The 25657-nt window shown below is 47.0% G+C and overlaps 1 protein-coding gene across 1 annotated transcript in view; it reads left to right on the top strand.

Moving 5' to 3' along the window:
* Nucleotides 1–334: 334 nt before the first annotated feature.
* The window catches only part of MLF2 (myeloid leukemia factor 2), a 118307-nt gene continuing 92984 nt past the window's right edge, over nt 335–25657 (top strand). Inside the window, exons 1-2 of the mRNA XM_069650655.1 lie at nt 335–513; nt 15241–15324. Coding sequence (XP_069506756.1) covers nt 15269–15324 — 56 coding nt within the window. The 5' untranslated portion in view covers nt 335–513; nt 15241–15268. The remainder of the gene's footprint in view (nt 514–15240; nt 15325–25657) is intronic.

The following is a 25657-nucleotide window of genomic DNA, read 5'->3' as shown; positions in this document are numbered from 1 at the left end:
CTGATTGGCTTCCGGCAGCCAATCAGATGGAGAATATGACGGGACCGGAAAGAATCTCAAAATTCCTGAGATTCAACGAACTTTGCCGCAGACCCGGATAAATGCTTGAAATTCCGGAGTCTCCGAAAAAAATTCGGAGGTTAGGCAGGTATGCTTACCAGAAACCAAATAACAATCAACTATACAAAATGTGCTGTGCAACGGAGGAATCGCTCTCGCAACGCCTTGCCTTCCAGCTCGTGCAAAAATGATGATGACGTGCCGTTGAAAACCCACGTGATGATCAGACGTTAATACCCACATGATACAGAGCAGCCCACGTGATGAAGCGAACGTTCAAAGCCACTTGATGCAGAGCAACCCAAGTGATGAAGTGGACGTTTGAGCCCACGTGACGTAGAGTAGCCCACGTGATGAAGTGGAGGCGGAGTGTTGCTATTGTCCGTTTCTCGAATTGGAACTAGAAAACTACCCTTTACGAAACGCTCGTGCCCCGTATTCCAGGCACATCAGGTTAGTGCATGCGATCCAGCTCTTGTAGTGAATTTTATATGCATTTCTTTTTGCATCCATCAACTTAGACGTTCTTATCCCTTTGTTATATTATTGAGAGGCCGTTTTGCAACCTCTAGGAATGCACGTTGAAGCTGTAATTGTTTGTGTTGCACTTATCGCTTGTTGAAATTAAATATTGTACGTACGTGATGTTCTAAACATCTGGTTTTGAAATTACACGGGGCAGCCTGATGTTGGCATAGACACAGTAGCTGCTCCGAAGCTCATTTACGGTACGGTTCAGACTCTGCAATGCTCGCAGACGCAGTAACTGCTGTGCCGCTGCTACACAGACCCTGCTATGGTGTAAGTGACTACATATAAAATTATACCTGCACAGGATAATGCTTGCAGCGGCAGTAACTGCTGTGCAGCTACTAGACACACCCTGCTCTGGTGTAAGTGACTACATATATAATAATACTTGCACAGGCTAATGCTGGCAGACGCAGTAACTGCTGTGCAGCTGCTACACAGACCCTGCTCTGGTGTAAGAGACTATATAAATACCTGCACAGACTAATGCTCGCAGACGCAGTAACTGCTGTGCCGCTGCTACACAGACCGTGCTCTGGTGTAAGTGACTACATATTTAATAATACCTGAGCCGGCTAATGATCGCAGATGCAGTAACTGCTGTGCAGCTACTACACAGACCCTGTGCATATATAATAGTACCAGCGCAGGCTAATGCTCGTAGACGCAGTAACTGCTGTGCAGCTACTACACAGACCCTGTACATATAAAATTATACCCACATAGGATAATGCTTGCAGAGGCAGTAACTGCTGTGCAGCTACTATACACACCCTGCTCTGGTGTAAGTGACTACATATATAATAACACCTGCACAGGCTAATGCTGGCAGACGCAGTAACTGCTGTGCAGCTGCTACAGAGACCATGCTCTGGTATAAGTGACTACATATATAATACCTGCGCAGGCTAAGGCTCGCAGACGCAGTAACTGCTGTGCAGCTACTACACAGTCCCTGCTCTGGTATAAGTGACTACATATATAATACCTGCGCAGGCTAAGGCTCGCAGACGCAGTAACTGCTGAGAAGTGCAGCTACTACACAGACCCTGTACATATATAATACATGCGCAGGCCAATGCTCGCAGACACAGTATGCTGTGCAGCTACTATACACACCCTGCTCTGCTGTAAGTGACTACATATATAATACCTGCGCAGGTTAATGCTCGCAGAAGCAGTAACGGCTGTGCAGCTACTGCACAGACCCTGCTCTGGTGTAAGTGACTACCTATAGAATACCTGCACAGGCTAAGGCTCGCAGACGCAGTAACTGCTGTGCAGCTTCTACACAGACTCTGCTCTGGTGTAAGTGACTACATATAGAATACCTGCGCATGCTAAGGCTCGCAGGCGCAGTAACTGCTGTGCAGCTGCTACACACACCCTGCTCTGGTGTAAGTGACTTTCACAAAGTGTTTGTGTAGGGGTGATGGCGTTCTTTCTATGAATTGTTTGCCTATTCTTGTGGCGTAGTAGTGTTTTTTGCTTTGTACAGTTTGAGTTGTCTTTGGTATTTTATTTAGTCTTGTCTGGTGTATTGTTCGCTCCATTTTGCGGTAGTTTTTTTGGTGTTTTTTCAGTTCTTCTGTGAACCATTTTGCTGCCAGTTTTTTTGGTGGTGTTGCTTTGAATGTTTTAGCTGGTGCTAATTGGTCAATGGCCTTGGTGATCCAATTGTTGTGTGTCTTCTGTTGTATCTATGTTTGTATCGGTGGGATCTCTTTCACCTAGATTGTCGTGGTGGGTTGATAGCATGGCGGCCTCGTCCGCTAGTTTTGTTGCAAAGTTGGGGTTGTAAGAAGATGGTCTGTAGATCAATAGGAATACTATGTTGGATTGGTTGTTGAGATCTATCTTGATTAGGAGGGATTCATAGTCTTCTGCGTTGGTTGTGATGATTCGAGATACTGGGGTGTGTTTTTTTTTTGTGTATAATTGCGATTCCACCTCCTCTTTGGTTTTCTCTGTTGGCGTGTATTAATTTATAATTGTCAGATATTGCTTCGTTCGCAATGGCTTTATAGTTGTCTGATAGCCAGGTTTCTGTAAGGAAGAGCACGTCTGTGCCTCCTTCGCTTAGTAGGTCATTGGTTTCTGTTGAGTGTTTTGCCATGGATTTTATGTTGAGGAGGCTGCAGTGTAGTTTGCTGGATTTCCCTTTTGTGTTGTTGTTAGTATTGCTTGTTCTGACCAGTGTGGTGTTGATTGGGTTTCCATTCCAGGTGGGTTTTTCCCGGTTGAGTCTTTTGGGTGGGGTGGTTCTTTGTTGGTCAGTCTCTTTGTCGAGTAGACCGAAAAGGTTCATGGCGGGATTGGTTCATTTCCGGGTGGTAAATAGGTTGCTACCCCTCTGTTGTTCCAGTCTTTGTGATATATAGGGGGTGTAGAGTGAGTGTGATGGTTTCCAATTTGTTCCTTGTTCTGGTTGGGGTATTGTCCATGGTGGAGACCGGGTTGGGACGGTTTATTAGTTGTCATCCGTTTGGTGTCATGGTTGGGTCTGTATTCGTGAAGTTTGTTGGCTGTCGGTTCATTGTTGCTGTGCTGTTTTTGTTTACCACGTTGTCGTATGTGGACAGGTAGCGAGCATTGTAGTCTGTCTTTGCTCTGTTATCTGTATGTCTCCTTGGGCCATCTCAGATGTTTGTCGAGTTTTTTGGGGTTGTGGGATCATGCTGGTCCGTGCCTTCACGAGTGGTTTGGGATTTCTTATTATTTCTATTGTATTTTCTGGCTTCTTTGTCTTTCTTGTGGCGAGGCATGATGCGTGGGTTGTGTTCCTTAGTGGGCGTCCTCTTTCGATTGGTGTTTTTCATGGTCTTTTTGGTTTAGTCTTTGCTGTTTGTGGTTTGTTGTTGCTTGTATTTGGTAGGTTGTGGGTAGTTGATGGGATTTTGTGGTTCCGTTTGTTTATTGCTTCTTTCTTTTTTGGATCCTTTTTTTTTATCCTGAGGTACTTTTCGTTATGGTTGTTGATTATTGGATTTTGCGCAAAGCAAACATGAATATTGTGTGAAGGAGTGCATGTGAATACTGGCATATATTGGTGCAGTCATGGTAGGGAGAATTCTAATTTCTGTGCTAATTCCCCTCAACCTTGGAGACCCCCAGCTCTTTTGCTGGACTGTAGGACTTTTTAATTTTAACCCTGAAGTGAGTCCCTTTTCCCACTGCATCATGTGTTTTGACCTTTGGATTATGTGTTTTCACTGTTTTTGGAGTCTGACAAACTCCATATGCATCTACTTTTTGTATGGTGACACACATCAACTTCAGTGCATTGTCGCTGAGAAATCCTTTAGATTTCTCATAAGGTTTAAAATACCTTTTCTTGTGTGAACTACTGTTCCCAATAATAGTAAAGTGAAAATGACTTTACTTACCTTTTCTCTTTGTGGGTCCAGCACACACCATCTTATGTGGAGTGCTGGGGGGTTACCTAGTAACCCCTTATCCTACATTCTCATGTAACATTTGTATGTTGCCCTCCCTACTTTTAAATGACTAGTGGCAGTGGTTTTATTTTTCTACCATTGTTTTTCTACCGCAGGCTGAACCCTCAACTGCAGTATAGCACCCAGGGGTGACCATTTTATCAAAACGGCCCCTGTCTTCTTTTTTTCCCATTTTCTGTTTGTGAGGTCTTTCTTGGGTTTTACTCTGTGCATCAAACAGATTGAAGCCCTTTGTTTTGTCTTGCCGTTGGTGCACTTCAGCCCTAAGTGCCGCCTCTAGCTCCAGTGTGTCTGGAAGGACAGGATATGAGGGAGGGTCCCGAAACTCCCCTGTCCTGTGTCTCTAGGAATGCCTAAATGCAACCAGTCCTGAATGGCTGGCTGTCGTTTCAGGACAGCGACCCTGATGTGTGATTGACAGCCTAGGCTGTGCATGAATGGGAGAAACCTGCTTAAAAGTCGAGGGTTTTGGGACTAGAGGCAGAGTCGACCACTGGGAGAAACACCTGACGGAGAAACCGTGAACGAAGCTTGCTGCATCCTCCTGGACCTTTGAATTGCCCGGTGAAGCCCTGCTGCTGTGCTGAAACTCCCTTTTGAGACGGAGAAGCTCCGGAATGGACTTCTCCCCTTGGGTTAGTGGGACCAACTAACCTAGAGACAAACTCCACTGGACCATCTTCCCTGTCTGGCTGTACTTCTTCATTGCTGCAAGAACTAAGTGCCAGGGGTCGAGTAATCCGCAGTTGAGTGAAACGTCTGAAATCTGGCTAGAAGCTCCAGAAGTCTCCTAAGGACCCTCCAGAAACAGGACGACCAGAGCTAGAGTCCCCTCACCAGACCGAAGGAGTCCCAACCGGTACCAGAGATCCCCAACAGTGCAGTTTACTAAGCGCTGAAACCTGCAAAGTGCCGCTGAACCGAAAAGAGCCCGTAGCCACCAACGACCTCCGAAGTACCACCGCAGGAGCCCTACAGATGTCCTCCCTCTTGTCCTCGCGACCAAGGCTCAGGAATACGGGGTCTGCAACGCTGTAGCAGGACAGAAGCCAGCTTGACCACTCTTCTTCAAACCAGAGGTACTGTTTAGACTTGGGGTACTTATCTCACTGTCTTGTAGCCTTGCTTTTCTCAGTTGGGAATTGCAGTGGCTTACTTTTAGAGTTGATTCCAACTGTTTTCACAGCTTGCGACCCTACAAGTGATTTTCTAACAAACTCTCTAACTTTGTGCAGGACATTTGATTCTAAGAAGTGCCTCAGCTCCATAGACTGTTTCAAATTGACTTTGGCTGTCCTGGGTCCCTGCAGACTCTTCTAGCCCACTGACTGATATGGTTTGTCCCTCATAGGTGGTAACTTGTTTTAGACTGTTACTGCTGGGAAAGGCTTGTCTAGATTTCATTGGAAGATTTATTTGTCCTCGCATATACTGAGAACCTGTTTAACCTTTTTCCTTCCTTAAACCTTTCTGCAACCTCAGAATCTGCAAGTGTGATATATAAATGCCATTCCTGTCCTTGTGATTGAAGTCACCGCATGGTGTAGCAATTGTGTATGAAGCATACCCAAAGATTATCCACTAACTTGCTCTGATTCTGAAAAGTAATTTAAAAGTATATTTACATTGTTACATGAATTGCCTTTCTAAAGAATGCTTATTTAAAAAATGATGTTAATTAAATAACTATTTATAACTGAAACCTTGTGTAAGTGTTACTTGGCTACTTGTATTTACAGATTTCATTTGTACAGCTCTACAACTCAGTTATCCGTCTTGACATAGGCCTGGCTGCTCAGTCACACTGCCAACCTGTGTAGTTCAGACCTATACCAAAAGGTGGGCTTACCTAATACCAAGCAGATAAGTGTTGTGTAGTCTCACACATTGGGACGACCCCAATTCTTACCTAACAAGCCAGCATGGAAATTTATTGATTGTGAGGGTGCTGGGTTCCTGCTTTTGACTGGGATGGCAAAGGATTCTCCCCCAGGGGGTGCATGCTATGTTTAGGCCTCTTTCTTCCACTTTGGCCCAACGTAGTCTCAGGCTTTATCCATGCTACATTGGGGATTGTGAGGGTGATGGGTGCCTGCTTTTGACTGGGATGGCAAAGGATTCTCGCGGGTGCATGCTATGTTTAGGCCTCTGGCTTCTACTTTGGCCCAACAAAGTCTCAAGCTTTACACTTGACACAGTGGGGGATCATTCAGCATAAGTGCAACTAAGCAAAAGCAGAATGACTATCTGTATTGGTCCGCATATCATCCTACAAACTCTGATGTTCTGAAGTAATCAGCAAGTCATCGCCAAATCATCAAGAACAAACATGTTTCATGGCAATGCTCTTGAAGTAATCAGCAGGTCATCCCAGAATCAACCCCAAATCATCAGGGATAAACGTGCAATCTCTTGAAGTGATCAGTAGGTCATCCTAAAAGCATCAGGAACAAAGTTTTCTAAAATGGGGATAATGTTAGCATATTCATTAAGTCATCCTAAGCTCATCCCCAAATCATCATCCACCATTCTGAGATATTTGCTGATGACTTTTAACAGCCTGATGACGTCTGATGATGTGGGAATAACTTCTAGTGTAGTTCGATGATCATCAGATGACCCCAGGATGGTCTCTAAAGTCATCCTTTTAGACCAGGGACTTCGAATGCCAGGCAAACCTCCTTTGAACAAGACTACCAACAGGAACCCCAGACACGTGTTTCGCCTTGTTCAGTGAGGTGGATCTGTGCCTCTCTGAGCACACTGAGCAAGGGCTCCACGTCTGAGTTCCCCCAGGTAACTTCGGGTGACGCACCCCAAGTTCCTTAGAAAAAAGGTAGCTGGTGCCCCTCTCTAAAAAGAAAATGGCATGATAACCTGTTCTGTGTTTTTCTTCCCACCTTGAGAGTCTGCAGCCATCACTTTTTGCTTGCTCTAATTTTCACAAAGGAGGAATGTCCATTTCTGGGGTCCCCTAGGGTGACCAACCCCAAGTCCTTACAAAAAAAGGTAGCAGGCGCCCCTCTCTAGAAAGAACATGGCATGATAACCAACAAGGGTAAACTCCTGGAAAAGCTGGCCATCTCTCAGCTAAACCTTCATTCCAATGCTGTTGGCTCTCTCCATGACCACCAATCTGGCTTCAGAGCTGCCAGAAGCATGGGAACTGCTCTCCTGAACATCCGTGAAGATCTGCTCTCCAACCTTGACTCGACATTACCTCTGTCCTTATTCTACTTGATCTCTCCTGTCTTCGACACGGTCAACCACACCACCCTGCTCAACCGTCTCCGTGACAACCTGGGTATCATTGATAAGGCTCTGGCCTGGCTGACCTCTTTCCTTTCTGATCGACCCTCCCAGGTACAACTTGGGTCCTTCCTTTCATCGATCTCCCTCTCTACCTGTGGTGTTCCCCAGGGGTCTAAGCTCTCGCCCTGGCTTTTCAACCAATACCTGGCAGTTCTCGCCTACTGCATTTCCATTTTTTGCCAGTGCTATGCTGATGACACTCAACTCATTTTCTTCACCCCTGCTGACCTGTTTTTTCTCTCTTGACACTGTGCACCTGGACACCCTCTGTCCTTCGGGCCCAGTTACCTGCTCACCCTGCCTCCCTCCTGCACTGCCTCCGGGCCTCCCATTGCACTGGGTTCTGTATCTGTACCCATACAGTCCCCCACTCTTCCTCTGCACTTATCAGATATACCCTATGTGACTAATCTTGCACTTGCTGGCAGCACTACCACTTTTTCATTGCCTGTATTTATTCATTTATTCAACTTATCATTTTCTGTCCTCTGTTCTGCACTTTCCACTTCTCCCACTTCCACGGACTTCCCCTTTTCCCTTCTCCATGCACTTGCATGTTCTTAATGTCACCGGGCCTAGTAAGATCGTTATTTTTATTTTTTGTTCTCCCTTGTTCCCCTCCCTTTGCTTGGCGCACTCAAACACTTGTGTACGAGCGCGATGTAAATAAAATATCATATAGCATATCATTGTTGCATCCCAAATCTTAAATGCACCCATCAGCAAACGATGATACCGATGGCACTTCCTTGTGCCAAAAATACCAAAGATCCTTGCAACCTTAAGTTGCCACTCCACCTATGACATATCTACTTTTTGACCTTGCTAGAGCTAGCCACGCACTCAACAACTCAATGCAATGCCCACACCACTGGAGGCATCCTGCCTGGCATTTTCCATACTTGCACAAAAGAACACAACAACAAATACAGTTGAACATTGTCAACAAAGTCCTCATTGACACAAGACTTCTTTAAAATGTTGTGATGGTAGTGACCTCCCAATGTCTGTTAACCTTACTTCCTGCCGTTCCACACCCACGTGTCCGAGATGCACCAAATGCTTGCGACCACCCCACACCATAAGACCAAAATAAAAATGCAATACACAATACATTCCCAAATCCCCTGTGCGAACCTACCCGCACCCACAAGTTCAGAAAAGAAAGTCCACGCCTCGCTCTAAGATGACCATATCCCCATATAACCTAAAAGGTGGCGAGGCCACTACACAAACGCAATAATAAAACTGGCCTCTGAAACCTAAATGACCTGACCCACTATAGAGGCCTCAACATAGAACAACACAAGAAATAAAGACCAGCCGCACTCAGCGTAATTCATTTAGCTATTGTTCCTCCCTAATGCTCAGCCTTTTATGTTCACAAATGAGGCCCACAGATCGGGATCCAGCTCCCGTAAATTGCTGAAAAGTTGATCACAACGTGAGCAGATGAAACTGCCTTGTATACATACCCCGCACCCATGGAACCCTGGTTGCATTTGCAGCTCTGGTTGGCAGTCAAAACTTGTCACTGTTGTCCTCTGCTGCCTTTTCTCAGCCAAATCAAACTCTCAGCTGTTATCCTTCATGGTGGCTTCGACACAGTCCTTTGAACCGTCCTGGGCTTCCCTACCCATCACTGCTGTATCGCAAACAGACACAACCCAACGTTCCACGATATGTGGTCCCTTCATTGCGCCATCCCTGCTCAACATCACCATTCTGCCTTCAAGATTCGGATTGAACCGATCTCCTCTCCATCTCATGTCCATAGGTACTGGAGCAAGAGAAAACAGCTCTGTGGCACTTCCACTGGGCTTTGGAGACGCCTGTTTATGTAGTAAACACTACTTCACTTGTATTATAGTTTTAGATTTGATTTTAGGTATATAGTACTTCTTTGGTGGTCAATCATCCATGTGAGGACCCCTGTTATATGCTTGCTATTAAATCACTTATGCATTGTTGTTTTGCAATTTTTCTTTATTGTATTTATTGTGGTAGAAGCGCTTGCTGATGCATTTCGGACAAAGCCTTCCTCAGGGCGAGTTTCTAAAAAAAGACATTAACAATTCGGGGTTAACCTCACCCCAGATACAGTCAATTTAAACAAATCAATCAAATCTAGGTGCTGGAGCGCCACTTCCCATGCTCCAAAAAGTGGAGACACCCTTTGTCAGCCACCCACAGCTTGCCTCGATCCAAAACCTTGGTTGAACCCAACACTCCCTCTCCAGCTTACGGCCTCGACGGAGTGCCCAGTTCCTGGCACAGCCCAAGTGTTGCTGCTCCTCTGACTATCACTTCCTGCTGCTGCCCTAACCCAGGCAACGACCACGGTTGCCACCAGACCGACAAGCCCCAGGGATTCCAGCAAATGGCACCCTCGGCCGTTGGTTCTGTCAGGGATGGCGCCCCGTTAAATGGATGTGGATGGATCCTTTTGGGGGCCGTGGCTGTCCCCTTTTTGTCTGCCCCCCCCCCCCCACAGCAGTCCCTGTCCCAGCCGCCCAAGACCAACTCATCACCAGTGACATCATCGCCAGTGACATCATATACGTTCAGTAGACTGAGGACATAGGATCCACTATGGTTTGTTGTAGTACGCTTTGTTGTCCTCTGGTCTTCCAGACACACAGGTTAAATACAGACAGGTAAGGTACATCCATGAATCCCATTGACGGCAAACACTGGTCGTTCACACCCTTCCAGCCAGCTCCTTCTCTCCAACTGTCATCCCTAGAACCCCAACGCTCCATCACACCTCACACCACACCACACCACACTTTCCACACTCTGACACACAGACATCACTAACACTAGGTGTCCTGTTTGACAACACCTGCGACACCAGACTATAACATAATTTTTTTTTAAACCGAACAAAAATGGGAAAAATGAAATGTATGCATACCTTCAGGCTGCACCCATTTACCTTTGAATGGGATCACTGCTGGTTTAGTAGTAGTATGGGTCTGAATAGGCGGTTTAGCCACTACTCATCCCTGTACTCCTGGAGAGCAGTAATCATTTCGTCACAAGGGATCTTCATCCTTCAGATTTTTTGGACTGACTCCCATGCTTCCCAACCATTGAATATGCTTGCTCTGGCTGATTGGAGTTGTAGTCCAAAACATTTGGAGAGCCAAAGGTTGCAGAACATTGTTCTAAGTAAACGGTATAAGGAAGGGATAAACTATTGTTTATCAAGGTTTTAGAGATACTGCTCTTCCTCCAGTTGTCTGTCCTTCTCATTCACAGGGATATAGGCGTGCTTATTGTCATTCACCCAAACAGTCTTGGTATATAATGCCCAGCTCACTCTTTGTTTATCTACCTCCATGGAACTTCTTCAGTTGGTGCCAGATATTATTAGGGTGGGCTCACTGGACTCTGGTACTCCTTGTCCAGGTTCCCGGCTCACCAATACTCTCAGGCTTCTTCAGTATTTTCTTTTGTACCTCTCAGGTCTCCTTGGTTCCTCAATTCCCTTGGAGCTATCTTTGGCCACCTTTGCTTCCTTGGTTCTCACAGGCTTCTCATCGGTTTGACATACCTCCAGGTTCCCCGGTTTTCACAGCTTTCTTGGACGTCCAAACGTGTATAGCTTGCCTTGACCGCTACTCGCTTGGTTCATTCAGCTTTCTCAGCCCTTAAGGAACTGTCAGCTGTTCATCTCGCTCTGCTTTGTCTGCTCTCTCAACTCTGGGGCTTGAGGTTGGTCAGCTTGCACTGCGCTTTGGGAATAAAAAATGGGAAAAATAAAATGTATGCATACCTTCAGGCTGTACCCGTTTACCTTTGATTGGGATCACTGTTGGTTTATTCCCTAAATATTATTTTAGAGAATATTTATACTCTTTCTGTCAGTTCTCTTCAAGTACCACTCTGGTATGGTTTCTTCAGCCTTTTGTACATTGTCTGGATAATCCTGTCCCTCCCACAATGTTTTCTCCTGATTCTTTCCCGTGAAGCTCTCTCTCCTGATTGACCTGGGACTCTAGACAACGTGTTACACCTGTACACTCCTTGTGTGGCTCTGATGCTTCAAATGGTCCAGCATCGATCTTGGGTTCAGACTATAATGTTCGCACTAATACACGGCTCTGCATTGGTAAACGGTCCTGTTGCCATCCTTTTTTAAATTATACTCTGCCATTATCTAGACTAGTTGTAGTTAAGGAGTGCTGGGCTATAGTAGTAAGTGCAACCCTTCTGCTCAACTTGCAAAGCTGCCACTGTCTAGCTCATGGGTTATGAGCATATGCAGACCTTGCACATTTAAAAACAAATCCCACTAGACCTGTAGGGTGACTTCCTTATTTTGTATACAATACAATGCACATTTAAAACAAATCCCACTAGACCTGTAGGATGACTTCCTTATTTACCTGTCTGTCCAAGAGAAATGCACTTGCCCCATAGTGATGGGTAACAAAATATTTACCTGTACGTTCTGTTAACGGGTGGGTGTCACCATAAGCACACTTCATATTTGGTGCAATGCTGCTATCAAAGGCCAGCCATGCACAGTGAAACTTTTACCATTTACGTAAATGCCAAATACGTTTTAAACATCACCATACTCGCCAGCAAGGCCGAGTACAATGCAAATGGCACTGCCCTTCATAAAATCTCCGTGCCAATGTGAGTGGGCTAATAGTTTTTGCAAACGCTGATTATGTTTAGTTTGGAAGTGGGCCTGCGGTGGATTGGTTCTGACCTCTTTCAACAGACCTAGTTCCCAAGTATACTCTGCATGTCTTTCCTCTTCTCGTATTGGCCCAGTCTGTCTTGTTGTCATCATCTCCATTAATTAATAATAGTGGTATCCTTTCTGAGGGCTCTCTCGGCTACAGAGCGGGGAGTCTGGGGTTCCCACTATCTCCGGCTAGCTCTCAACACTGCCATGAGGGTCCTGCGTGAAAAGCTTTCTTTGTCATGAAAAGCCTCCCCACCTCTGGGGCGATGTGAGTACTTGCTTTGTCATGTCACGCAACACTAAAGCATTCATTGGCTCCCAACATCTGTTTGGGTGTCGGGGGCACTATTTAGTTTAGCAGCCATTAAGGGGCTTGCTTATTTTCATTAGAAAGGACTAATGGGCTGCAGACAGCCATCTGTTTGTAGTGTACCTATTTTGTTTTACTTCCTAAAATGTGGCAAATGCTCTCAAAACACAGGAGTAACCTATAGGCAGATGGCTGGCTCTTGTCCCCTGCACTGTTGTGTTCAGACCAATGGTGCCAGCAAGACATGCCGAACATAGGGGCTCCAAGGCATACATTAGTTTTCAAAAATTGATTAGCAGAGTTTGCTAAAGAAAATTCTTTAGGTTAGCCAACGGACCCATTTCATTAGCAATGGTGTTCTAATAATGTTAATGTCAACAGAAGTTATTTGTGCCCATGACATGAAATGAGCAACAATACAGCAGTTGTGCTAACTGCTGAAATAACACATTAGTGAGGAGTCCGGCCTTGCACATTCTTTAAACCTCAGCTAGACCTGCAGGTCGGGTAACTTAGTTTACCTATTCAACCTAAGAGAAATGCACTCGACCCATAGCAGCGGAGGATGTAAAATTTTATTCCTGTAAAATGGTGCATGTCACTACAAAACCCCTTGCTCACTGTTCTCAGAGGCACAGCTCCAACTCACTGATGTTGCCCAACAAGGCTGAAACACATGTATGGGGTTGCTGTTGGTACTCTTGTTCAGAGGAGAATTGTCTAGCATTTCGGTGCTGGAATGCCCCTGGGCAGGACAAAGACTGATATGCAGGGCTATTTCTTCCCTGTGAAAGGGACAGTGAGCTAAAGACTTGGTTGAGACACTCCCACCGGCCATCCACCCAAGAACAGGTCAATGGGCTGTGTTTGTGCTGGTAGAGAGACTCCCAGAACCCCTTTGTTTTGCATGGTTTGGTACACTGCTGCCACCCAGAGGCCAGCCATGCACAGTGAAACTTGTATTTGACATTTACTGCAAACAAAGTGAATGTTAAATAAAAGTTTCTAACATCTCTAGTAAATGCTACTCGCCCTTCATAAAATCTACTCGACTTTGCGAGTGAGCGAAAAGACTTTACGAGCCATAGATGAGTGTCTGTAAAATGTAAAAGGTTAGCTACATGAATGGACTCCAATAAATGGACATGATAAAAAGGCTCTGAAAACAGTTTGGCCAGCAGTCTCCAGCAGGTGGTAATATATAATACAATCATAAAGCAAAGCGAGCTCTGGTGTTTCGTATTGCAGTAGATCTGTAGATTTACAGACTGGATGGAACTATCACTACTTTGTGTAAGCATCAAGTTCGCTTTGTGTATTCATTATGTAAGAAGAAAGAAAGACTAAGCAGAGTGGATTGCATAGCAGGCAGAAAAATGGGCTAACTAGGTGTAATATTGTAGTTGTCATCTCACTTTCGGTGTACCTGGTATAAAGCAACAAGGTGTTGATATAGAATGTCAAGGAGTATGGGTTGAGCACCAGTTGCAAGATGTATGCAACCTGCAGGTTACAGAACTAGGTTTGCCATCAACATCATTTGATCATGTTATCATGTACATTTTTAAAAGTGTTTACTTGTCAATATGATCCATCTTCCCCAACAAAATGAAATGTAGTTGACCCTATGAAATGTAGATACCTAAACTTCACTGTAAAGCTAAAGCATGTTGATGATGCAGTGTTTTACAGTATCAATACTGTAATTATGCATTATGTAACAACTTACATTTTTGGAATGGAATTGCATGTCTGTCTTTAAAACATTTTTTTTTAATTTTAAGTTCACATATACTGGTCTTTGCTAGACGGGCTATTGAATGCTTAATAAAAGTATCATCCTGATTACTTCTGGTTTGCAATTATTAGAAAAAGTAAAAAAATAATCTCTCCATTAGCACTCCCACACATGCCTTTGGCACTTAGGAGTGCAGGAGATGATTACTACTGCATTTTCTCTCCATTAGCACTCTAAGTGAAGAGAGCACTGAGGGCAAGCGAGGAATGCAGGGCGAGCTGTGCTTGCATTGAAGAGGGCAATTTAAATAGCTAACATTGCTACACAAGTGTCCATTTGGTTTGGCAAACCTACAGAATTGCCTTGCAAATTGCTATACGACACTGCTTATTTTATGCCTAGGGCTCTACTATTGTGTTATGATTTGAAGAAGGCCTTTAATGGAACTAGCCCTCATTTTATTAATGGTATTTACTCGGCGCAGAGAAGGCATGTTTGTTGCAAAACATTCAAAATTAATTTTATTGCTTAAAAATATCCTAGTTAACAATGAGAATTGCATGTTTAATCTCTGAAAAAATCTTTTACTCCCAAATTTTAAATGTAGCGAGCAGCCACCTCAGAATGTTATCTGGAGCCCCTGCCCCACCCCGGGCAGCCCAAGATGCTGGTGCTGTGGGCCTGGGAAAAAGATTTTTACCAATCATGCACAGTAATGCTAAAACTGGTGGGGCTTTTCAACAAAAATGCAAGTTGCCATTTTTGGTGCTGAAATGAGTCTGATGCAGCCGGACTCTTACCATGTGGAGGAATAGTCTTTTGCACAGCAGGCATAGAAAAAACTTCAGCTGAGGATGTATGTGGGGATGGGCAGGCGGGTTTTATCCCCTAACCCCCATGGGGACTAGAACACAATAAACTAGGGTATGTCCATAGGACAGCATCTGCATCTATGTGATCAACATTACATAGAGCCCTGTGTTCAGATGTCATGGTTGCTTTTTGGACATTTTCTTCCTACGTGGCGATTTGTAATTGTGATTTTTATGCATCTATGAACATGGTCTGTGATGTAAACCTCCCTTTTTTTTCTCCTCTAACCCTACCCCCTCTTCCATCACCATAGCAAGACAAGCATTCCAGCAGGAGCCACCATGTTTCGCCTGATGAGGGATGCAGAGCCTGAAGACCCGGCAGCGATGTTCCTCATGTGAGCACCACTTTATTTTACCCGTTTGAGAATCCAATACCCAGCAATGTTCTGTGGGTAGACCGATCTTTGCAATACTGCAGAACTTGTAACCAATATGCTTTCTGGGCCATAGTGAGGAGAACAGTAGATGGGAGTCGGGGATAAGAGAATGGAAAGTGCACAGCAGAATGGGGGTTATGTGGCACAAGGAACATATATGAAAGTGACCCCTCTGAAGCGTACACTGCAGGAGGTCAATCGCTTCTCACTTGTAGCTCTTGGAGCCCACAGCAGTACAGTGAAACATGTGATGGGCTGCTGTGGTACAGCTATAAGGGAGTTGTAGATTAGTCCTCAGATCATGCAGCTGACGCAGGTGTGTCAAGGAATGTGGAGGAAGCAGACTTCGTGATCTTTGTGCTAAGATCATATAGACGTTTCTGTACATTAGTCTTTGGGCCATCCATTACTATATAGAAGGTTCCCCTAAGCCAGTATAAGGAAACACACACTTAGAATCTGGTTTTGTGGAGAATCTGGTTTTGTGGAGCAGAAAACTCATTTTGTACTGTTTATATGACTACAATCAGCCGAAATCATGGAAAAATTATCTCTGTTGGGTTAAGTCAAAAATGTATTTCTTCAACTTGTTTCATCTGTATTTATATGTATATCCTTGGCGGTGCAGTTTAAAGTAAAATGCATCCTTTTTTCCTGAAAACCACCTTCCTTTATTTACTTTTCATAGTTACAACTCAGGAGTGTTCTGTTTAACAAATTCGCTGTTGCATTTCATAAAGTATAAAGCTCTGGGTCATGATCGATACTTCCAATCTCAAGTTCATGAGATTGTGATTACCTAACACAGACCCCAAATGCTCCCATGTGCCTTCTTTCCGGGAATAGCGGCACAACCCCTAAAGTGTCTCCAGCTCATAAAGGCGAAGTGAAGGCAACTGGTTTCTGACACAATGGTGGACTTGATCTTTCGTAGACTCCTCTCTGACGTAGGAGGAATCTGAACCATGCTTTGTGGGTGGCTGGAAGTCTCTTGGTATTTGCAGAAAGTCGTAAACTTTGCTCATGGACTTACTGGTGATCTTTCGGGGGGACTCTGTGCGACAGATCTTCAGACGCACAGTAATCTGTTAGATTGCTGGGTGACCTTCAAAACCTTATGCATATCTCACCGAGCAATGCATAAAACTGGACCTCAATTTCTTCAAGACAAACTAAAACCCTACCATCCTCCACGCACTCTAAAATCAAGCTCTGCCGGCCTCCTAGTCATACCAAAAACCAACTCAGTCAGGTTAGGTGGATCATCATTCTCAGCCCTGGCCCCCACTCTGTGCAAAGCACTTCCACCCCACATCCGACTCACTGACGACCTCATGTCTTTCTGCAAATTACTGAAAACGTGTCTCTCCCCCTAAAATCGACTTTTAACTCAAACTCGATAACGGTAATCAATGACCTTAGGCCAAAGCTGCTTTATCATAAACAACAACCCAGCAGCATGATCCGAGCGAGAAATCGAAAACTAATAACCGCTAATGTAAATTAAAACGGATAAACTGAATAGAATGAGTGAAGTGGATGAAAGGAATAAACTGGATGAAAGCAGTGAAGTGGATGAAATAAATGAAATGGACAGGAGGATGGAAAGGAGGAGTACATGATACGGATGGAGTGCAAGGAATAGATAGAGTGCATGGAACGGATAGATGACATGGAATGACAGAGTGCATGGAATGAACGGAACAAATGAAATGGATGAATCAAGTGCGTGGGACGGGTGGAGTGCATGGGACGGGTGGAGTGCGTGGGACGGACATTGTGCAAGAACGGTTAGAGTGCATGGAAGATTTTAACATCCCAGGAGCCCGGTGAGTGAGAGCGCCTGAAAGTGCCTAATTTGTATTTTTTTTGCCCATTTTGTTGTGAGATTGCGCCCAGGAGCAGACCCTTGCGTCCCTTCTCTCCCCGCACCTGATTCCTGAGCCCACCCTCCCATTGGTCCATTCATTGTGCCCGTTGAGTCTAACGACTCGCGAGTGCTCACTGGCTCCATTTAACATCCCAGGAGCCCGGTGAGTGAGAGCGCCTGAAAGCACCTAATTTGTATTTGTTTTTGCCCACTATTGTTGGCCCCGAGCCCTAGTTCCCGCTTGACCTGGCTCCCTCTTCCCCATTGTCCCTTCCCGCCTCCCGACCAATCCATTGCGAGCGTGGTGTTCCCAGGTGAGCTGAGGTGCCCCCGACCCTTTTGGGCCAGTTTCATGTTTGGGCCGTGTCTCCATGGACCCATCGGCCCGCGTGCAGGCTCTTTTCCCCTACCTTCCTCCTCCTCCTCCCTCCCGGCCGCCTCCCAGTCCTTCCCGCTTTGTGATTGGTCTTAACTAACCCTCTCCCCCCCCCCCCCCAGGCAGCCCTCTGCCTGGCAGCTCCGGCGGCTAAGGGCCCCAAGGCAAAGGGCGGCTCCAACTGAGACGGCCCCAATACGTTTCTGCAGGTGTCAGCAGGGGAAGCCAGTGAAGCCAGCAGCGGACAGACAACAACAAAACTGTGTGTGGCATGGGTGGGGTGTAGAGCAATTACTCTACTCCAGAAAGCCCCTGCCACTCTACCTTATCTTCTCATAACGTAAACTGCCAAAGAATTACACCATGCACACCTAGAGAGATCCGAGCACCAACCTAATTCAACGCTGGACTGTAAATGTTGCCCTGCGTAACATTCTAACATACTTGCACGACTAACTAGTGGCACTTCCAGAGACAATAGTGAAAATTAGCCAGCCTCACATTGAGACGGGTGTAACAATGTTGGCATGTGCCACACTTGGACGGAATTGCGAATGTTAGCATAGGCCTCTCCTAGATAGAATTATGACTGGTAGCATACCCCTCACGTTGGTGCATTGTCAATGATAGCATGTCCCACTCTTAATTTGGAACTGTGGAAAACAGCACGCACCACATTTAGAAGGAATTCCGAAAGATGGCATGTACCACATTTAGACATAATTGTGATAAATAGTATGTGCCCTAATAGCGTCACTGTTAAAGTTGAACTTAGAAAGTGTGCCCTAATAGCGTCACTGTGATAATATTGAATCTTGAAGGTATTCCCAACATCGAGTATGCCCAATAGCGTCACTGTGTTAAAGCTGAAGTTAGAAAGCGTGCCCCTAATACCATCACTGTGCTAATGTTGAATCTAGAAAGTACGCCCTAATAGCGTCACTGTGTTAAAGCTGAACTTAAAAAGCGTGCCCTAATACCATCACTGTGCTAATGTTGAATCTAGACGGTATTCCCAACATCAGTGAGTGCGCCCAATAGCATCACTGTGTTAAAGCTGAACCTAGAAAGCGTGCCTAATAGCGTCACTGTGTTGTTTTTTTTTTTTTAAAACAATTTTTATTATTTTAAAAAGAACACTCCAAACATTACAACTTTTAGGACATACATAATCAATATCAAATAGACACGTTATTCGTTTCCTGTCCCCTTCCCTCCCTCCCCACAAACTCGAGTCGTTTCAGCAGTGTCATCTGCATGAGTATTTTCGGGAAACTCAGTGTTTGTTGACTCATCTGAGTCCTCAGTTTCGTGACTGACCTGGTGAGGGGTAGCCATCGAGGTCACCAGTTGCCTCCAGGCTATCAGGGGACCTACCACCTCTTCTCCCCCCCTGGTGACAGCCTCAAACCAGACCACAGTTTCCGCTTCTGCCCATCTCACGAGGCCCGCCCACCATATCTCGACTCTAGGGTTATGGACCGCCATCCAACACATTGCAATCCTGCGCTTGGCCAGGATATATGCTAGGTCCTTCATTTTGCTGATATGCCTTAAATTGCGTGGGCTGGGGAAATGCCCAAGCATGCATGCCCCAGCATACCCCACATCTAGCACCACACCCCCATCAGCCATTTTCATCTTTATTTCTTCCCAAAACTTTCGCACCTCTGGGCAAGCCCAGAACATGTGCAGCAACCCTGCCTCTACCCCGTACCGGGGGCATTTCTGTATGGCTGAACCACCAAACCTGGCTATTCCCCCAGGGGTCGGATGGGCTCTGTGGGTGACATACAGCTGAATCTGCTGGAGTCTTGCGTTCCGGGACACCTTTTTATGATACCTTTGGGCTCTCTCCCATTGACCATCCGTCATGGATGCTCCCATCTCCTCCTCCCAATCATGCCTCAGCTGGAGTAACTCCCTCTCTGTCTTCGCTCTTAAGAGCTCATATATCCTAGATATTTCATGTCCACCCTCTGAGACATCATACATCATTTCCAGGGTGGTGTTGGGTTCTGCCTCCAATGCCGACCCAGGCCACCTCCTCCTTACCCATTTCAAGAGTCTAATATATGTAATGTATTGGCCACCATGCACCCCCGTCTCCTCCTGCAACCTCTGAAACTTCAATACCTCCCCGTCCTGCCATATATCTCCAAGGGTGGCTAGACCCACCGGTTCCCAGTATTTGTGAACCGCTTCGAACAATTGGGGGCCATCCCCACATAGAACCACCAGCGGGACCTGCTGAGAGGGCGGGCCCGGGTCGCCCACCATTTTCCACACTCTGCGCCAGACTTCCCAGCCCAACTCCAATAGCCTCCCCCTTCCCACCATCTTAGTTTTGTGCATCCACACTGTCTCTTTTAAAAAGTATGGGGCAGAGTCGCCCCGCAGAAGCCTGGCCTCTGCCGAGTCCTCCAGTCAACCACCTGGCCACATACATCAGCTGCCCCGCCAAGTAATACAGTTCATAGTTTGGCAGGTTTATGCCCCCCTTATCATAAGTGTTTTGTAGTTTCCACAGGGCAACCCTATTCCTGGAGTTGCCCCATATGAAGCCCCTGCACATGCCATGGAGTTTCACAAAGAAGCATCTGGGGATCAGATATGGGACATTCACAAAAAAGTGCAAATGTCTAGGCAGAACGACCATTTTGAGCAGAGCCGCTCTTCCCATCATGGCCAGGGGTAACCTAGCCCAAAACACCATACTATTCCTAATGCCTTCAATCGCTTTCTCTGTATTATGTTTGTGCTCCATCTCTAGTTTATGGTAAATATTCACACCCAGATATTTGAATGTAGTGGTCTGCCAGGGTATTTGTAGAACGGGTAACTTCGCCGATGGGGTGCTTCTTTATTTACCCAAGGGGAACAAGCTAGACTTCCCGGGGTTCACCGATATGCCCGAGAGGGTGGCATAACAGTCCATCACCTCCAGTACATACTGCAGATTTTCTTCCGGGTAGCGCAAGTAAAGAAGCATATCATCTGCATAAAGTGATATCAGGTGTGTGCCCCCTGTCATGCGAATACCCAACTCCCCATATTGTTGCCGCAGGCATATTGCTAGCGGCTCTAATGCCAGGATGTATAACATGGGTGACCAGGGGCAACCCTGCCTGGTCCCTCTGCTGAGTTGCCATTTGTCTGAGATTGTAGGTACAGTTTTGACTCATGAATTGGGGAGCTGTATAACAATTGGACCCATCTAGTGTATCCTGATCCCATTCCGTATCCTTTCAGGGTCTCTTTCAACCACGGCCACCGCACTGAATCAAAGGCTTTGACCGCGTCCAACGACCCGATAGCCATCTCGCTCAGGTCATCCTTGGTTTGGTCAATGATATGGTGCAGCCTCCTATGGTTATCTGTGATATTTCTACCGGGGACATAACCCGTTTGGTCTGGGTGTATCAACTTGCCGATGACCCTCTTTAGCCTGTTGGCCAGCACTGCCGTGAGTATTTTACTATCCTGATTAAGCATGGACAAGGGCCTGTAAGACCCACAGTCCATGTTCGGCTTACCTGGTTTCAGGAGCGGAATGATTACTGCCTCGCGGAGGGACACCGGTAGTACCCCCCGCTCATAGGCTTCATTAAACATGGCCAGCAGCGGCTGGATTAATTCCTGCTTGTATGTTTTGTAAAATTCGCTGGGTAACCCATCTGACCCGGGTGCTTTACATGTAGGGAGGTGCTGGATCACTGCCTCCAATTCGTCCGCGATGATGGGGGCGTCTAATTCAGCGCGTTCTAGGTCATCCAAGGTGGGCAATCCCACATCCTCTATTGTTTCCACTATTTCCTGGCTCATGTCCTCTCCCTTGTCTTCATATAATCGTCTATAATACTTGAGGAACTCCCCATTTACCCCTTCCTGGGTGTTGTGAATTCGGCCTTCTGCATCTCTGATCTCTCTGATCACCGGACGGGGGGTCTCATTTTTGTATAACCACGCCAGTAGTCTACCAGGCTTATCCCCCCCCTGCATACAACCTCGCCGTGTATTTCTTATAATTTAACCTACATACTCTGTCCCAGAGTTCGCTACAAGCTAACTGTAAGACTTTTATCTTGGCGCTGTTTTCTCGGGCGGTCTCATCGCTGCGGGTAAGGCCCTCCAGCTCTTTCTGTTTCCAGCAGTTCCCGTTCAATCCCCCCTTGGAGCCCTCTAGATTTTGATATAGCTACCCCCCACACCACCACCTAGAAGGCCTCCCATACTGTACCCACAGAGTGTACACTGCCCGTATTAATTTCAAAGTATTCCTCGATGGCCACCCTCAGGTCTTCTCGAAATTCTGCATCCTGTAGAGCCTCAGTTCTGAGCCTCCATGTCGGGATACGCGCTCGGGGGGCGGGGGGGTTGGTGTTGCCACTCTACGATCAAAGGCGAATGGTCGGACAACACCCTGGCTTTGTATTCGGCCCCCACCATTTCCCCTGCTATCTCAGCCGCCACGAACACGTAATCCAATCTTGTATGCAGGTCATGTGGCGCTGAGTAGTGCGAATACTGCCTTTCTGTAGGGTGTAGCCTTCTCCACACATCCTCCAAATCAAGGTCCATCAATAGTGTCCTCAGTGATTTCGCCGCTGGCGCAGGCTTCCTAGTTTTATCGTCTGACCTATCAATCCTGGGGTCTACGGTGCAATTGAAGTCCACTCCCCACACCATCGCGCCACCCACCATGGGGGTAATTTTACTATATAGGGACCTAAAATAAGCCGCTGTATCATGGTTAGGGGCATATAGATTTATTATGTTCACCTGCCTGTTTTCCAGGATCCCCTTCACCACCACCATTCTACCCTCTGGATCTCTTGTCGAGCTAAGCAACTGAAACGGCACGTGCGGTGCCACCCAGGTGATCACCCCTCTTGCATATGCCGAATATGTGGCACCTATTACACTACTCTTCCATTTCGTACTGACCACCTCCAACTTCTCCTTAGTGAGGTGGGTCTCTTGTAGCAAGGCTATGTCAATGCGCATCCTTTTTAAATACATCATCACTCTGTTGCGTTTTAGATAACTATTCAGACCCCGCACATTCCAGGTCACTACTCTGAGATTACCCGATGCCATCTACTCGATGTACTCACCCACCACCCCCCTCTCCGATGTCTTCCCAGATGACCCGTTGTCTGACTCTGAACCCTCCCACCCTCAACAACCTCTACCCCACTGCACACAACCCGTCCCCTCCACCCACCCTACCCAACCCCAACAAATGCCCAGCTCCATCCCAGGATCTCACGCTCACCCGTGCCTGGTCCTATCTCGGAACCGAGGATAAGGACCTCGCAGGGCGTCACCAATCTAACAGTGACCTACCTAAATGCACTTGGGGTTTGAGGACTGCCTCCCAGGAGCTCCCGCCCACCCGAATAGGATAATTGTGTTCAACGAATCCTACCAGTGCGTATTCGCTGCAACATATACCCCACAACTTAATTTAACCCTATATTCAAGTGTCTCGCCAGCCTGTGTTTGCTGCAACACACCCCCGCAAGATTTATTCAATTCTATATTCTAGTCCCAATGTCCTGTATCAGATCACCAGAGATGACCCCGCTGCGCGCTACTTATCCTCAGCGGCTCCCGTCCGGACGTCCGGTTCTTGGGGGCGACCCTGCGCGTCCAGCCAATCCATAGCCTCTTCCGGCGTCTCGAAGAACAGAGTTTTGCTCTTGTAGAACACTTTCAATTTGGCCGGATATATCGGTGACCAGCCTCTCTCAGCCTCCTTTTCACCGCCCCGAAGTTCATCCTGCTATGCTGAACGTGCAAAGTGTAGTCCGGGTACGCCCGTGATTTTTGCCGACACCCCCCTTTCTATCGTCCCCCCCCCCCCTTTCCGGAAGATTTTCGGTGCCATCTGCGAGCGTACGCACGTCTTGTCTCAATAGATTGACCTCCTCCCGGACCGCTCCGATTTTGAGATCCAGACCCACTTTCAATTTGTCCATTGCCAGGCCCAGTTTGGTCTCCCAAGCAATCTTCAGATCTGCAATTGCTGCCTACACTGCGGTAGAGTCCTTGCTTCTACCTCCTTCTGCTCCTGTGGGCGTCTTGGCGTAGGCCTCCAGTGTGGGCTGTTTGCTTTTGGGTCTAACAGTCTTGTTAGACATCTTACACTGCTATTCGGGCGTGTGGCAGCAGCATGCCCCCTTGAGCAAAAGTTTGAGAGGCACCAGGCCACCCTTGGCGCGTCCGGGGTCGTTTCAACCGTGTTCAGGTATGCCCTTGTCACTCGCCCCACACCTAGAATGGGGTGTCCTCCCGCGTACCTGTGCTCCCTCAGTGCTACTGTTTCACAGGTCGGGAATCCCAGTTCAGATGTCTGTGCTTTGTGTCGAGCAGCTCTCCTGAGCCATGCGCTCTTCTGCACTGTAGTGGCTTCACAGTGTTTCCAAGTGCCAGTTCTGTTAGTTCTTCCAATCAACAGCTGATCTGCTGCATTAACAACCAGTCTCAGTTATCTTGGCATGTTCAGTAATGCACGTCCCAGTGTAATGTCTGCAGCCACCAGGGCGCTGATGATTATCACTATGCCCGATCTCGTTGTACATGGCTGTGCACCATTTTGACATCACTCTAAGATAATTACTTATGGTCTCAGCATCTGTTCTGTGCTGCCCCAAGTTTGTAATGTTGCATTAACTTTCGGGGCACTCTGGTCATTTAGCGTCCTTTTCACCGAACCTCTTGTTATGAGGTTCCGAATCACTTCATGGGTCACCTCCTGTAGTGCTACAGGTGCGGTAGGCTACTTGATCGTAGGTGCCAGAACGGAGTGAACCTCATTTAAGGATGCAGAGATCCTCCTCCTCTCTCAATGGCATCCGGGGTTCAGTGTGTCAATACATGTGCCTTCCACATTGGCTTGTCTGTCTCGTCTGCCTCGTGGCATTTACTTGGGTAGCCCAGTCTGTCACATATGCTGCGTGGCAGGATTCGTCCTCCTCCAGGGACGCCAATGCGGCAGCACATCCATTTAAGGCGTTACAGCCGCCGAATCAACACTCACTGTCGGGTCGGGGCCGTGGTGTTTCCAGCGTTGCCTGCGGCTCCCTGTCATCCCCTGCAGGGGCACAGGCAACGCGCGCACTCGAATATTATGGGCTCAGCATGGGCATCTCCCCGTTCTGGGGAAGTGGCTCTGCAGCAGCAGCAGTCACACGGGCACTTCACTGGTCCCCTTCAGAGCCGTTCCTCGGGACTCGGCAACAAAATTCACCTGAGGTCGCAACACTGTTGCAGCAACTTGTGTGTTTGGGTATCCCGGGCACAATACTGATACTTTCTTGGCAGACTCAGTGCGTACGCGTCCCGCGGGCATCCGACAGCGTCGCAGGGTCTCAGGCGGGGCGCATCCAGAAGCATAATAGGGACCCAGTGAGCATTTCTGCTCGGTACCTTGCAATGTCGCTTTCCGGAGGGGCAATTTCGCGGCACAGGGAATGCGGCGGTGTCATATCGGCATACTAGTGATCACGTCGCTAGTTTCTCTCGGAACCGGTCCTCGAGTCCCTTTATTAGTCGCATTCCGCCATCTTGGATTCCGCTGGTCCGATCGTCCGCCACCCCACGAAACTCCAGGCCGCCCGAACCAACCAATTTCAGTGGGGTCTGCCACTACCACAACAGGCCTCACGAGTTCATAGTCATGCGCCTGCCTTTTTGTCCGCCGCAAATGTGTAAAAGTGCACTCTATCATCGGATCAGCATACGGATGTGCAGGAGCCCCTACTCCTCCACGTCCTCTCACATGGCGCCCAAGCCACGCCCCCAATAGCGTCACTGTGTTAATGTTGAATCTAGAAAGTACGCCCTAATGGCGTCACTGTGTTAAAGCTGAACTTAGAAAGCGTGCCCTAATACCATCACTGTGCTAATGTTGAATCTAGACGGTATTCCCAACATCAGTGAGTGTGCCCCAATAGCGTCACTGTGTTAAAGTTGAACTTAGAAAATATACCCTAATAGCGTTAGAAGGTATTCCCAACATCATTGAGGGTGCCTTGTCG

The sequence above is a fragment of the Ambystoma mexicanum genome, chromosome 3p (assembly GCF_040938575.1).
Source record: "Ambystoma mexicanum isolate Mex_15411 chromosome 3p, UKY_AmexF1_1, whole genome shotgun sequence".
Lineage (NCBI taxonomy): Eukaryota > Metazoa > Chordata > Amphibia > Caudata > Ambystomatidae > Ambystoma > Ambystoma mexicanum.
The sequence above is the reverse complement of the archived record's forward strand: the minus strand, read 5'-3'. Positions and strand labels throughout refer to the sequence as shown.